This window comes from Aulostomus chinensis, chromosome 7 (genome assembly GCF_037954235.1).
Source record: "Aulostomus chinensis isolate RoL2024-O1b breed Wild chromosome 7, RoL_Achi_v1.0, whole genome shotgun sequence".
Lineage (NCBI taxonomy): Eukaryota > Metazoa > Chordata > Actinopteri > Syngnathiformes > Aulostomidae > Aulostomus > Aulostomus chinensis.
Genome location: NC_141326.1, coordinates 29,983,975 through 29,999,104, shown reverse-complemented (window position 1 = coordinate 29,999,104; position 15,130 = coordinate 29,983,975). Strand labels below are relative to the sequence as shown.

Here is a 15,130-nt window from a genome sequence, read left to right as displayed (position 1 = left end):
TCCTCCTATTTATGATGAATTGGCTGGAGGCTAATATCGGCTAACGCCCCTAGCAGGCTAACATCAAATAGCACGTTAGCACAACAGCTCTGGCATGAAGAGGAATGATTTGGTTTTCTCCTCAAATCCCCTCAGCAAGGAATCCTGGGAGATCTTCAAGTTCTTCAATTCAACTCTGTAGTTAGAGAACAGTGTTGAACAAATGACTTTAAATTACACGTCTAAAAACACGGAACTTTATTGGTTTCTGAATAACAAGCGCTCTACAGTCATAGATTGAAGAGTCACACTTTATTTACAAAAATACTGAGAACCAAACAGTCAAGGGCGAGGAAGCGAGATGGCGAATGACTTTAGTAGATTTTATTCCTATAGAACAGCAGCTACAGGCTCCTGGTTGCTTTGCTGGATTCTTCAGAGCTACGACCTCCGCTTCAGTGTGGGTGTCTTCATCAGGCGTGTTTCCGAGACCATCGTAGTTTGGTATCTGAGCAGCAGCGTGGCGAGACGCTCTACTTTCTGCGGCGGGCGGCGGCTCCCTTCTTGCTGCTGTAATACAGAACATCGGAAAACAAGAACAGGAAACACGTCACAACTTTTCGTTTGTTCCACACTTCATCTCAGGCAACTCACTCAACCCGCTGGAGTTGAACTGTTCAGCTGATCTTCACACAGAGTCACATGACTGACTCTTGATGATCTACTTACAATTTACTGAGCTCCTCCACTCTCTTACGCAGGGTTGTAACCTGGACAGAGTCAACCAGGTTCAAGGGTCAGACACACGGAGAAACATTCAAGATTTACTACTTTTCTACTGTTCATGATCCCCTACAGCAGGATAAAACCAAGTACTCTGTGGTTGTTAATAATACTACACGTCTCTCCTTCATGTAGTGAAGCGTGTTGAGGAAGCGGTGAACACGTGATGAGGGTCTCACCTCATACTTCTGCTTCTTCAGTCTCTCCATGTGGTCGAACTTCTCCGACTCCAGCTGAACCATCCACTCGTGGAGCTCGTTGATCTTATCCCTGCACCACACAAGACCAGCAGCTGTTTCTACGTCTGGTTGGAGATCAGGAGGAGGAGCAGATGTGACGGGTGTGAGTCATACCTCAGCTTGTCCTCGTTCAGGTGGTCGATGTTGAGCGCTTTGCGTCTGGCTGCCAGAATCTTCTTCTTCTTCTCTCTCTCAGTCTCCTTCTTTCCTCCCCTCTTTTGGTCAGCCTAATGACAGATGGAGCGTTAGCATCAATTCTATCTTACTGGACAAAAAGAAACCACGTTGTCTCATTAGTTTGCTGATCTGATTGGTTGGCGTCAGCGTGACAGTCGGTGATGCGGTAAACCTGCATAAACGCGCCACTCTGATTTCGCCCTGCTTGACCAGAATGATGTAAAGGTGATGACATCATTCTTCGTGTACTCACTCTCTGCAAGTGGCTGCTGTAGTTGGAGCCCATGCTGGACAAAGCTGACTTCTTCTTGGCCTCCTCCTCTGCCTTCTTCTTGGCATCAGTCTCCTCCTTGATCCGCCTCTCCTCCTGGTTCACACCGACACGGCAGAGTCAGACCACCGGCTCACACAGGACCCCCACACGCAGCAGACACGCCTCGCATGCACCGACAGTGACGACAGCATCGCAGCATAAATACCACTGAACCCCTCACTGACTCCTGGACTAGAACTGGAACTACATCTGATGGAAATACCACAAAACACCTAGATACTACATTGGTCTCCACTCCTTCGTCCCGATGCAGTAAAGTAGAGAGGAAAGAGCGGAACCTCGCGTCTGGCCTGGCGCTCCTTCTCCTTCTCAGCACGGACCCTCTGCTGCTCGGCTCTCTCAGCACGACGCTTCTCCTGCAGGATGACACAAAACACACCTTCACACACTCGACTCTTCTCACCGCGTCACACTACCACGTACAACTACATCATAGTCCTGCTCTCAGTGCCTCGGCCCGACCAGAGCTTTAGCATAGAGTCAGTTTCCTGTTGTGGGTTGTTAGAGACGCTCGTTCTCTTCAGGAATGTTGCTAAATCCAGTTTATCGTCTCTGGATTTGAGCTGCCAGTTATTTTCTTCCTGTGTCTGCTAATCTAGAGGCGCTGTAATGATGTCGCTGGAGCGGCAAGAGTCCAGAGCTCAGTGACCCACTACTCACAATCCTCTCCTTGAGTGCGATCAGCTCCTCCTCCTCCTTCTTCCTGCACTCAAAGTGAGCATCGATCAGGGCCTGCAGCTCGATCAGATCCTTGTTCTGACGTTTTTTCTGGATGTCCTGTGGAACAGAAGAACACAAACAACTCTCAGGAACTCGCAGCCACGACGGGAATCGTTGGCGCTCCTGGTTCACTCACATCAAAGTCCACTTTCTCACCATCAGGGATCTTGGGGGCGCTGGGCCTACGAGACAGTTTAGAGTTACTAGACTTCCTGGACTTGGAAAGCAAACGGCTCAGGTGGAAATGGAAGAAAACAATTAGAAGTCAAGTTACACGAGGAGGAACTTACTTGAACTTCGGCTTTTCCTCTGCAAGTTAAAGAATGAAGAGGGGACAAGTACATTTCATGGGGTTAGAAACAAAGGAGACACTTGAAATTCTCTCAGGCATTAAATGGTTCGCTGCTCTATACGACACAATACATTCAAGTCTCGCTGATCAGATCTGAAGTCAGTGTTAGAGCGAATAGAAACAAAGGTAGTTAAGATAGCATCCCTTCAAAGACCAGCATTCACAGAGGGAAGTTTCCCGATGTGGATGCAGTTGCAGTATCAGTGTGTATTAGTGAGCTCATCCAGCCTTCCATCATCCTCTATACCTACAATATGTGACCTGTTTGTTCCCAATTTCTCCTTTTTCCAAGATTCTAGCGGCTACATGCCATGCAGGTGACGGCGGCATAGCAAGATTAAAGGTGGGGTCGCTGTTAGCGGTCATATTCTTTCACCCTTTTTCTCCTCTAAAAGTCTTCCTGTAAAAATGTGTTTGCGTGTTCCTTCAAAACTTAGTTTGAAGGTACCTGAGCCAATTGGGCGGCACTCCTGTGTTTCAGCTTGTGACAAGCAGACGTCACTGCGGCCCTTCCAAAACCAGAATGACAGATTTCATGATTCATCAGAAGTTTTTAGGTCAACATACCTTCCTCTTCAACGGCCTCTGCATGCAGCAAGCATCGAAAACAGAAGCAGAATAGACAGGCGTTAGCAGTCGCACTTCATCTCCACTGCTCATCACGTTACGGTGCTATGACAGTTCATCTACAGCGGCACCAGCGACTCACACATTCTAAATTCTCAAATAAAGAAAGGATGATGATGATGATGATGATGAAGTAAAACATCAGTTCACCTTAGCTTAGTAGCAGGATCTGATTTTGACACAGTAAAGCAGAAGCAAGATTTAAGGGTTCTTCAAGAGAAAAATATACACAAAGTAAAGCAACAAAGCGGCGACATTTTGAAACCACAACGTGACTCGGTGAATCGCCTGATTGGTCGTTATTTGAGAATTTACAATCACCGAAGGGTGAAGCTTTGGTTTGAAAAGCTCAACAAGTCACTGATCATGGAACCTTTCAACATGGACTTAACATGTTTGTTTGTTTAATGCTTTGAAAGATGAGGAATACTTTGAGCTTCATGGACATGGATGATCCTCATAAGTTAGCAGTAGTTATCCACCCCTCCCTCCTTCAATTCATCTTAAAGCAAAAAGCAAGTGAATGCAACATGGATTCAAAGGACGTTCTGAGCAGCGTGTGAGCAAAACACAAGTTTGGTTCTGAACCTGGTGGAACGGTTCTGTGTCATAACAGAACTTTCAACATGGACTTGACTAGCGAGACCAAAGTTGAGTCTGAAAGTATTTTATGACGAGTACTGGCAGTAGTTTTTATTAAATCAACATTTGTTTTCATGCTAGCAGCTCAAGATGATTTGATGTAATTCTCTTAATAGCATCTTCCCTACAAATGTCAACATTTAGCATACAAGTAGCTCATTGGACTTAGAAATATTAAAACGTGTTTGAAGAAATTGCTAATCTTTTGGTTAACTTTTAAATACAGTTTTCTTATATTTGGTTACATCGCCAAGATGCAGGGTTTTTTGCTGTTGTTTTTAATCTCAGAAATTGAGAATCTGTAAATGTCACATTTCCCTGAGAGGGAGGGGCCTGATGGACCAGCCCCCCCCAACCCAGGCTGGTGGCCCTGCAGGCTTGTTGCAACGCCTCCTGCTGCATGCTAAGGTGCTAGCATGAGTACTTGTAGACTATGCTGATGTCATCTTTCAGAAATCACAGCAACAAGTGAAGGAAGTTGTTTGTGTTTTGCGAGTGTTTCTATTTTGAGGGAGGACAGATAAGAGAAAGATGCCCAGGACTCTGAGATTCAGGTGTTAGCAGCTGTGAAACCGTAAGAGATGGTCTTTGTATAAAGTGCTGATGTGCGTGGTGCGTAAGCTGGCTGTCCTCGTCCAGAGGTGAAAGGAAGGCGAAGCTAGCGTCAGAGGACACGGTGGAAATGTGTACTGCTAACGGTTGGAGAGATCTGTCTGGCTGGCTGTAGCCGGTGGAGCGCACCTGTCACCTGGGAAAGGATGATAGAATACCCCTGGCCCCTCCCCTCCTCCATGCCACATACCTTCAGGCTCAGGCTCAGGCTCAGGCTCTGGTTCTGGCTCTACCACTGGTTCTGGTTCTGGCTCTGGCTCTGGCTCTGGCTCTGGCTCAGGGGCCGCCTCAGGGGCTACCTCTACTTCCTCTACTACCTCCTCTTCTACTTCTACACAGCATGCAGCCAGTCACCAGGGGAAAGGAAGGGTGGGGAGAGGTTAATGGAAGCAGGAGCTCGGGGAGAGAGAAGGGTGAGACACGAGGAGGTTCACGGCGATGTTGGGGGGCTGCTGCCAGATTGCGCTGAGGCAGGTGGAAGAGCAAGCGGTTACAGGACTGACGGATGAAACATGATTAATTCCTTTGATGACGCTGTGGTAAAAAAACAAACAGAAACTATCCTGGCACAGTCTACTTCCTGTGTCCCACATTTATCTCGTTAGTGTTAACCAGCATGCCACAAAATGTGGAGGTGAGAGCACACGTTCATCAGAGGCGTCCGACAAATTAGTATCACTGATGTGAGATTTATCACCCGGGGTCTTACCATCGTACTCTTCACGTCCGGCCGAGAAAAAAAGGAGCAGAAGAACATGATCAAAAGATCCCCTTTGTACCCATTTTTGGACAGAGTTCAAACTGTGGGTACACTGGGGATCCATGCTAAGCGTACACAACGCAGTCCTCCTGAGCTAAACGTCCTGCACGCTCCCCTCATCCGCCGGTGTTCAGCACAGGAGGACAGGCTCAGGTGGTCATGCAGAGCTGCAGGACTCGCTGCCAGCAGGTCAGTGAAGGGTCGTGTGCTTTAAGAAGACTGGGATTGTTGCGCAGCGTCTCCAGCGCTGACCTGCTGCCAGCGTCTGCAACCATGCTGCAGTGTGCAGGTTTGAGCACAACTTGAGTCAAGAGGAGTCAAGCAAACCTGCCAGAAAGTCTACAGTGGACAGGAAATCAGTTAAGAGCCAAGAGTCAGAATGAAAAGGGCAATTTGGCTTGGAGCTCCGGCTGCACCTGGACCTGGGATTACACCAGATTATTGACACTTATGAATGATGGTGCACTACTTACCCTCCACCTGGTCACTGCAGGACAGAAGAGAAACGCACTCTGGATTAGAATTCAGTTTAGCAACAAAACAGAGTTCATGCTCATCTCTAAATCTGCTGGGGGGGGGGGGGTCTGGGGCTGCTAATAACCGATGATTGATTAATCTCCTGATTGATTTCATGATTTATTGATGAATTATTGACTGAAGGGATCAATTAATGATCAGAAGAGTTGCAGGTTAGCTTCCTGTTGGCGGCCCGATGGCGTGGAGCTGTGCTGCTTTGTCTTCTTGATGAAATGCATTTTCAACTTGAAGCCTAACTAATAATCGACTGCATTGCTCGTTGTTTCCATCTTTTTCAAGTTTCCAAGTCAAACGCCTGCTGGTTTGAGACTCCTAAGTCTGAACGTTTGCTGTTTTCAGAAATCAGAAAATCAGGTTTCCAAAGTAAAACTCATAATCTGGAAAAATGCAAATATTGTATTTTTAAAAAGTCATTCTTTCTTTTGAGGATTTTAATTTTACTCTCGCGCAAATCAACTTGTGGGACTGGAGCCCCCGACATCTGACAGGAAGACTCAGGCTCCAGATTATTCAACCAGATTACTAATCCAAATGTTTTGAATGAGTGAACTGAAAGGGACTTACACTTCCTCTGTGTCGGACATGGTGTCAGTGGACTTTGTAACCTGAAAGCAGGAGAAGAGAGGAGACGTTGAAGTTGGTCTGCGAGGAGCAACTGAGCAGTCGGACGTATTTATAGCTCGGGATTAAGTTGCAGATGTCTTAAATATCAACCGCCCCACCCTGACCAGCCCCCCCACACACACACACACACACATTTTTCCCTCCTCCACCTGAATAGAAAAGTCGATAATTAAAAAAGCTGAATTTGATGAACCTCTCGAAGGTGGAATCTTTACTTCCTTGTGCTTTGAAATGTTTTACTGGATCTTCAGTTTCAAATGTCGAGGTTTTTTTTTTGCAAACTTCTTCTGTTTATAATTAGAAGTGAAACTGGAGCTTTTGGTCCTGAATCTGCTTCACTGATGATAAGTGAGAAGGAGCCAAACTTAGAATCCGTGCCAGCCGTCTGTTTACTGCGAGGGCCGAGCGCCGCGCCGGGGTCACCGAAAAGGTTTTATCATCTTTCCCTCCTCCCTCAGGAAACAAACCTCCATGTGTCTTCATCTTTTCATTCGTTTTGAAGGAAATCACTCAGAACGTGAGCCGACGTCTCTCTCGCCCTGTCTGTTGATACAAACCTGTGCTTCCAGGTTTGGAGTCACAACTATGAGAATAATTCCCTGAACGCCAAAACCAATGAGAGCTGAGCTTCTTTTGTGTCTACGGAATCTTCCATGTTGGTTTCTACTCGCTAAGAACCCGGGATGATAAAGTTTAGCCGCGTGTTTGTCTTTCATTAACAGAAGATTGTGACTGCAGCCGTTTTCTAAGGTGTTTCCATGAACAGAAGAAATGTTTGGCGACTAATTGACATTTTTTGTCGTGTTTCAAAATGGGATGTTTTGATAAATGTGAATCATCTGAACAAAGATAATTCGTTGTTACAGTTGTGGTTTTTGAAAAGTTCCAAAAGTGCTGAGCAGCAAACTGTGATGATCCCAACATTCCATCTGAAACGCTTTGAGAAGCTTCGGATCAAAACTGCGACGGTAAACACACACGACCTGAATGTGAGTGTCATTTTAGCAGATTAGTTGCCTATTAGGCTCTTGGACCACCAGGGGTCCCACATCTCAAGCTATTTGCAACCGACAGCTGCGCAGGTCCTGGATCCGGTTTCAGTGAACCCGATGTTGAAGATTGGGTTCCTTCTCCTGGACCCTGACCCATAATTCCACCTTCATTCCCTTATGTGGCCGTCTCGCTCTCACATGGTTGCTTCAATCATCGTCCTGCAGCTTCCTTGCTGACAGAAGCCACTTTGCTCAAGAATTAAAATAAACCCCGAGAGAGCGGAGGTCAAAGGTCGACCGCTCGGCTCCCTCCTCCTTTAAATCTTGTAAATCCCAAATTTGTTGTCAGAGGTTTCATGAGGTAACTGCACGTTTAGTTCGGTGTCTCTGCTCCGGTCTGGAAGGCCTTGGCTCCCGTTCAAGGGTCAGAGTGTTTATCCTCAAGGTTTGCCTGCTCGAGATGCCGCGCCCTTCGACTGCCTCTCCCATCAAAGACCAAACTCCAGCCTATCAACAAAATAAAGCCTGGGAATGTTAATGTTCCCGGTTTCTAAGCGACCGCGGGAAGCTGCTCTCATGTTGCTACACAACTCATTAGTATCATCTTCTGTCTCCTGAAGCGGGAAGCTGCCTAAAGGCTTTAAGCACCTGTAAATCCCTGAGGTATGGACCGCCGCGGGCCACTGGAGCCGGACCAGCCGCCACAAACACAACACCGTCTTCTAGGACAGCAGCCGGAGCTCTGCAAAGACCTTTGCAATCTTTTTGTGAGTTTTGCACGTCTGATTGATCCACTCAAACATCAAAAGCCGGAGCGCTGACCCCTGACCCCGGCAGCACCTGCCGCCCGTGATTTCAACACATTTAGACTCAGCTGGATGATCGTAAGGGGACGTTGCGCTGGAGCTTCCCCCCCACTCACACTCACTCTCTCCCTCACACTCTTACCTCACAGAAGCTGAAAGAAGCGAGCTCCCTGCTGGCCGAGACTGGCTCTAAGGTTCTGCCAACTTACCGCGCTGATTATGTCCTTCTGTTATAGTGACACTCGATCCGCTCGGCCTCCCTATTGGTGGAGGAGCCGGTCTGGAGGCGAGGCCGGTGCAGTGGCGGGGCAGGGTTCACGTCTTGGGGGCCCCCCCTCGCTCTGCTGGCACTCAATAAGGAGATGGAAGGGTCGAGTGCTAAGGAGGGAGGCTCAAGTTTGGAGAGGGGGGCAGCCAAGACGCCCCCCCGGTTGCTATTCTGGGGCCGCTGCATTAGGCAAGCACATTTCATGTGGGAGCGAGAGGAGAGTTGGACGTAAGAAGGCAGGCAGCTGGTGTTCCTGAGCCTCCGACAGAGAACCATAAGGTCTCCAGCACCGGCACAGACCTGAATGAGTCCGTGCAGCTGGAGACCAGCGCTCCAACACTGGTGCACCTCCAGAAACGGAGACAGCACGTAGAGAAGCAGCAGAGCGTTTATTTCCTCCCTCTGTCCCAAACACCCAGACAGAAATCCCAACTTTTGCACTTCAGTGCAGATGAAAAGTCAAGTTTGGTCTCGGCGAATCGTTTCTCTCTGGAACGAGAGACGCGGTGGCTGAAGGTGTGAAACTTTTCATGCTTGTTTTTGTACTTTTGTTGTTTGTGTTGGACTTTCTCCATCTCAGCGGGTAAACGACGCATTCATATCAGCTTACACTCAAAACCTTTGAATACAATTTAATTAAATATGTTTAACAAGAATTTTATCAAATATGCACACAAAACCAAATACACATAAAATATGTGATCAGGGAATGAGAGTTCAAAAGGTGACATGGACTGGAGCCTTGTGGTGTCGTCAAGCTTCAAACAGAATAAACCAAACGTGCGGTGGTGTTTCTTCTCCTCCTGGTTTCATGTGAACGTCTCTGCTTGGTTCTTGTTCTTTTTTAACAGTGAATCCTTTTATTTTCTTCGTGTGTTCTGGATCCTGACAGTGCCAGATTAGAAAAGTCCAGGTCAGCACCGGTCTGATCTGCTGCTGTTGTTTGCCTCCGACTGTCGCTGTTAACAAGCTGGAATCGTTCGGCTGACACTGATTTTCTCCTGAAGGAGCCTGTCATGCCCTCTAGAGGGCGCCAGAGTGCCAGAATCAGAGCAGACTGGTTCTCGTCTCCAGGACCACGACCTCCTCTTGGGTTTTGTTCTTGACTTGCAGTTGAACTGACGTGTCTGAACTGGTCTTGCTGAGCTGATCCAGGAGTCATCGGACCGATGAACATGTGTGGTTTTTATTCTGCTAGAATTTTTCATGAAGAGAAAACCACTGAGTCCTGCTGGAGGCTGTAGACTGGCCCCGAAAACCCTCATCAAGGTCTCAAAGAATCAAGACACCATGAAACCCCATCTAGAACCCTAAAATCCTCCTGAGAACACTGTACTGACAGGCTTGGTTCAAACCGTGCACTGTGGTGCTAACATCACTTCCTGTGCCCAGTAGGCGGCGTTAGAGAACACACACTTCCTGTAAGTGATGTAGCTGTACACCAGATGAAGACAACACGGTGTCATGCGATGTTTGTTCCATCAGACTTACTTCCTTTAACCACCAGGTGGCGCTATGACTGAAATCTTCAGGCCAGGACTCTCATCAAAGAAACATCAAACATGGCCGCCTCCTCACGCCGCTAACCTGGCCCTGTCTTCACAGTGACCCGTCACCAAGTTCTGAAGGAGGCTCTGACCACATGGGAGATGGTCTGGTCATCCCACTAGGATGAGGACAACAAAAGATGTCATTTCCTGTAGTCACCAGGTGGCGCTAACGAGTAATGGCTCTTTCCTTGGCCCAGGCTCTGCCCCTCCACCAGGTTTGACCCAGGCTCTAGAGGCCATTTCATGACCCTCATGAGCCATGTGGAGCCACTTAAGGGTCACCACCTTGACCTTTAGACCTTCCCTTGATGCAGGACCCTCAGAGTGTCCCAACAGTTTTAACTGGTACTAGAACCTCACCAGAATCCCATCAACAACCTGTAATGCGGATCAATTAAAGTCACAGGATGCTGGAATCTGAGTTCTCCACCTGCTGGACCCAGACACGCCCCTGCTGGACCCCTGGGTGGCCCTCAGACCCCACTTTTAGAGCCCTGAGGTGGTGATAGCTCAGGTCCTGTGGCCGGTCCGGCGCTGCGTCTGCTTTGCCTCGCTCCGGTGTCACGGCCGCGCTGCTGTCACTCTGAGCAGCCCACACAGATTTATTTTTGGACTGCCATGGCGTCCGATCCTTCCATTTGTAGGAAGGGGGGTCGAGTTGGGCTCAACATGAACCTGCCGCTCTGACACTCCAGGCTGGGACAAGCAGGCAGCAGCCGGCCGGCCACCCCCAAGCAGCAGTCGCACAGGTAAACACACCACAATTACACCTTTTTTTTCTGCAGACAGAGTGCAGGGACGCCTGGAGCAGCGTCAGGCTGGCAGCTGCTGGCAGGTCCACAACCCCCCGCCTCGGCAGCCGCAGACTTGGCGTGGAGGCTTCAGGGTTGAGCGACCAGCTGAGCTCAGCCAGGGTTCTAGATTCTCTCTGGCTGTGATACATTTCTGCTTTGTTGAGTCATTGTGGTGAATAAAGTTTGTGCCGGCTTGGATGTTAACCCGTGTTCTCCGGTGTTCTGCCAGGGGACCGTGCCCGGAGCGCGCTGACCGTCACCACCAAGGTTTTGTGGCCTGGTAAGTTTTTCCTTTTCCCATCTAAACTGTGTGTGGGGCCTCATGACATCACCAGAGCTGTGACTTTTTGGGGTGGATTCATGGACTTAAGGGGGCCATTGTGGACCCGCTTGGTTTTTATTACGAGGCTATAATTACCCTTTCCTCTTTTGAACTTGCATCCTGAAGGCACTCCAAATACCAACCGCCAGAGCCTTAAAAGGAGGAGCGAGCGCTCATGTGTCAGGCGGGGGGTGCTTTAACGCACCAGCAGCTCTGGCCTGCGTTTCCCTGAGGTGACGCGCGGAGTAAAGCCACATTAAACACTGCTTTATTACAAACTTGGTGATGTCAGGAATGGTGGATCTTATCAGGTTCTTATTTTAGGTCAATAACATCTTTAGAGAAAGACTTCCGTGGAGGAAAACATTTACCACGTTTGACGAATTGGCTTTTTTTTCCATGACAACATTTCTGTGCCACTGGGCTGTGATGTCATAGGGTCAGATTCTCTGCATTCCCTTTGCCCCTTGGACTGATTTAGTTATCGCTACACATCTACATACAAGTACAGTATTTATGTGGAAAGAGACATGAGAGAACCTGGTGTGATGAAGCTGCCACCAACTGTAACCTGACAGCTACAGTTTCACTCTGGGCAGAGTTCAGCTCCACTGGCAGACCCAGGATCCAAAGATCTTGAAAAGAGTGGCACAGGAACGAGCCCTGACTCCAGGAAATGAGGATGTTAATGAGAATTAATGACCTGAAATCAGGTGTGTGGTTGGAGTTATCAGTATAGGTTCAGGTCTACATCAGATCCACCAGTAAACACCAGACCGGTGGATGTTGGAGGTTCAGGTCTACATCAGATCCACCAGTAAACACCAGACTGGTGGATGGTGGAGGTTCAGGTCTACATCAGATCCACCAGTAAACACCAGACCGTTGGATGGTGGAGGTTCAGGTCTACATCAGAACCACCAGTAAACACCAGACTGGTGGATGTTGGAGGTTCAGGTCTACATCAGAACCACCAGTAAACACCAGACTGGTGGATGTTGGAGGTTCAGTTCTACATCAGATCCACCAGTAAACACCAGACTGGTGGATGTTGGAGGTTCAGTTCTACATCAGATCCACCAGTAAACACCAGACCGGTGGATGTTGGAGGTTCAGTTCTACATCAGATCCACCAGTAAACACCAGACCGGTGGATGGTGGAGGTTCAGTTCTACATCAGATCCACCAGTAAACACCAGACTGGTGGATGGTGGAGGTTCAGGTCTACATCAGATCCACCAGTAAACACCAGACTGGTGGATGTTGGAGGTTCAGTTCTACATCAGGTCCACCAGTAACACCAGACTGGTGGATGGTGGAGGTTCAGTTCTACATCAGATCCACCAGTAAACACCAGACCGGTGGATGGTGGAGGTTCAGTTCTACATCAGATCCACCAGTAAACACCAGACCGGTGGATGTTGGAGGTTCAGTTCTACATCAGATCCACCAGTAACACCAGACTGGTGGATGGTGGAGGTTCAGTTCTACATCAGGTCCACCAGTAACACCAGACTGGTGGATGGTGGAAGTTCAGTTCTACATCAGATCCACCAGTAAACACCAGACCGGTGGATGGTGGAGGTTCAGTTCTACATCAGATCCACCAGTAACACCAGACTGGTGGATGGTGGAGGTTCAGTTCTACATCAGATCCACCAGTAACACCAGACTGGTGGATGTTGGAGTGGTGGAGTCTTAAAAACCTGGGTTGCTAACAAGAGTCTAGAGGAGCCTACAGAGGTCATGGAGGTCATTAAAGGTCATCAGAGGAAACATAAGAAGCCTGAAGCTTAGTGGTGGTGACCTTGAAGTCATGTGACCCTGGTGTGGCTCCTTCATAGGCTAACGTTAGCTTAGCACTGCTAACGTAGCATCAAGGCTTCCAGCATCATCAGAGGCTTCATTAGTGAAGATGATCTTGATGAACTGAACCTGGAAGACCATCAACTTTTGTTCACCAGAGCTGATTTACTGGTTCAATCACCACAATCACATGGAGCGATCCTATTGGCTGCTGGGAGGAACCAGGAGATGACCACTTCCTGTTGGTGGAGGAACCAGGAGATGACCACTTCCTGCTGGACTACAAAAAAATACATCATCCCTGCAGCGCTGGTCCAGATGAGTCCAACACTGCCTCACGGGTCAGCAACCACTCACCTGATTCTCGTGAACTTTGTTGGAGGAATTTTCTGCTAATCTCACCTAATCTGAGCACCACGGGTGCCAGAGCCTTCAGCTGCTCTGCAACTCTCTGCCCCTCCCCCCCCGCCCCCCCATTTCATCTGCTAGACTCCATTGGACAATTCAATCCCAGCTCAAAACCCGTCTGTTTAGACTCACCTGTCTGGTTCATTTTTCTGTCTTGTATTTTATTTATTTTCAGTGTTGCATTATTTGTACTTTATCTTTTATTGTCAAGTGTCCTTTGCACCAAACAAATAAAATGTATAATAACTTAATCATTAATCTCAGTAAACTGATTCTGAAGTATGACTGAAGGTTTTGAGACTGGAAGGTGTCAACATGCTGGAGTTGAAGGTGGTTCTGTGCAGCCTAGCAGTCCCGGTGCAGGGAGAAAAGAGAGAACCCGTCGACTCGTTCAGGTCGAAGTCAGAGCAGCAGTGGTCCGATCTCCTGACGTGAAGGCGTGTTCAGACATTTACACACCTTCATCCAACATGGAGTGATGGCTCCAGTGAGTGTGGCTAACTCTCCTCAGAGATCAGGGTTTATATTAAAAATGATCAGCAACACTCGGTATGAGAGGGAGGGGCTCACTGATGGAGCGCGTCGTGATGGCGGCGTCTTCAGCTGCTCTGAGGCATGTAAACAGGAGGATGATGGAATATTCTGCAGGACACTCATGTAAATACCTTCATGGAATTATCGTCTTATTTCGAATCAGGTCACTCGTCTGATTATTGACGTCCATGTAAACGATGTCACTCATCTCGGGTCGCCGATCGGCCTCGGCCTGAATCCTGGCTGTGGCTTTTATTCTGGCGACATTGCCAGGAGATGAGGCTGTAGACCCCAGAGGCTCCTCATAGTCACTGAGAGGTTCTAGTCAATTATAGGTTAAAAAAAAAGGATTGTTAGGTGTAAAAATGTTGTTCACTAAAATAGACCATAACTCTTAAACCTTCCTGCTAGCGCCACCATCTGGGCATCACGTCCATGTGTGCGTGAAGCATCCAAATTCCAAAACAGATCGGCATGTGTGGTCTTGTGAGACCTCCCGAAACCCCTTTGACTCAGATGACCCTGTGACCTTTCCTCAGGGCAAACGCCACGACTGGGAGTTCGGTTTAAGGAGCCAAAGATGAACAAAAACCAGAACAATTAATCTGAAGAAGAAGCACAAGTTCACGTGACTGAATGAGTCCTGGTGACAGACGGGTGATCGGAGGTGCCACTGCGGCTGTTGTTCTTATGAACGTCAGCTTCACACGGTTCCTGTTTGAATGTACGTTCACTAGTTTGGCATCGTACGTGAACACATCTGGTCAGTTAAGACTGCGTTAATCATCTAATTAATGTTCGCCTGGTTAAAGTGAACTCCGTCCAAAGACAGATTTTTTTCAGAATAAGCAAAAATAAGAGACAGTTAAAAATGGAAAAAACAAGTAAACATGCAATACTAAGATAAAGAATCTGTACACTCAGAAGTACTTTTATTTGCCAAAATGGTTAAATAATCAGCTGTTTGTTCTGTTAAACTTTTTCTTTGCGCTGATGTCAAGTGACCTGGTAGTTGTGAGCTAACAGGTTGTAACTAGAAGGTCAACTCTCCACATATTGGAAAACGTCACCTAAAATTTAAAATGATGACAATTTTTGCGCATGGGTTTGATTCAGGGTGGCCTGGTGGAGCAGTGGTCCTCACTGTGTCCCTCAGCAAGAAGGTTGTGGGTGGAGCAGTGGTCCTCACTGTGTCCCTCAGCAAGAAGGTTGTGGGTGGAGCAGTGGTCCTCACTGTGTCCCCCAGCAAGAAGGTTGTGGGTGG

General features: G+C 48.0%; 1 protein-coding gene across 1 annotated transcript; it reads right to left on the bottom strand.

Moving 5' to 3' along the window:
- Positions 1-355: 355 nt before the first annotated feature.
- Positions 356-5,289, bottom strand: LOC147259456 (troponin T, fast skeletal muscle isoforms-like). The gene is made up of 12 exons (XM_086207965.1): positions 5,175-5,289; positions 4,656-4,796; positions 3,152-3,169; positions 2,523-2,541; positions 2,369-2,414; positions 2,173-2,289; positions 1,791-1,868; positions 1,432-1,545; positions 1,116-1,228; positions 942-1,032; positions 709-749; positions 356-549 (listed from the first exon to the last, which is right to left on the bottom strand). Exons 1-12 carry the CDS (start codon positions 5,287-5,289, stop codon positions 513-515), a joined length of 930 nt encoding a protein of 309 aa, XP_086064091.1. The 3' UTR covers positions 356-512.
- Positions 5,290-15,130: the final 9,841 nt, after the last annotated feature.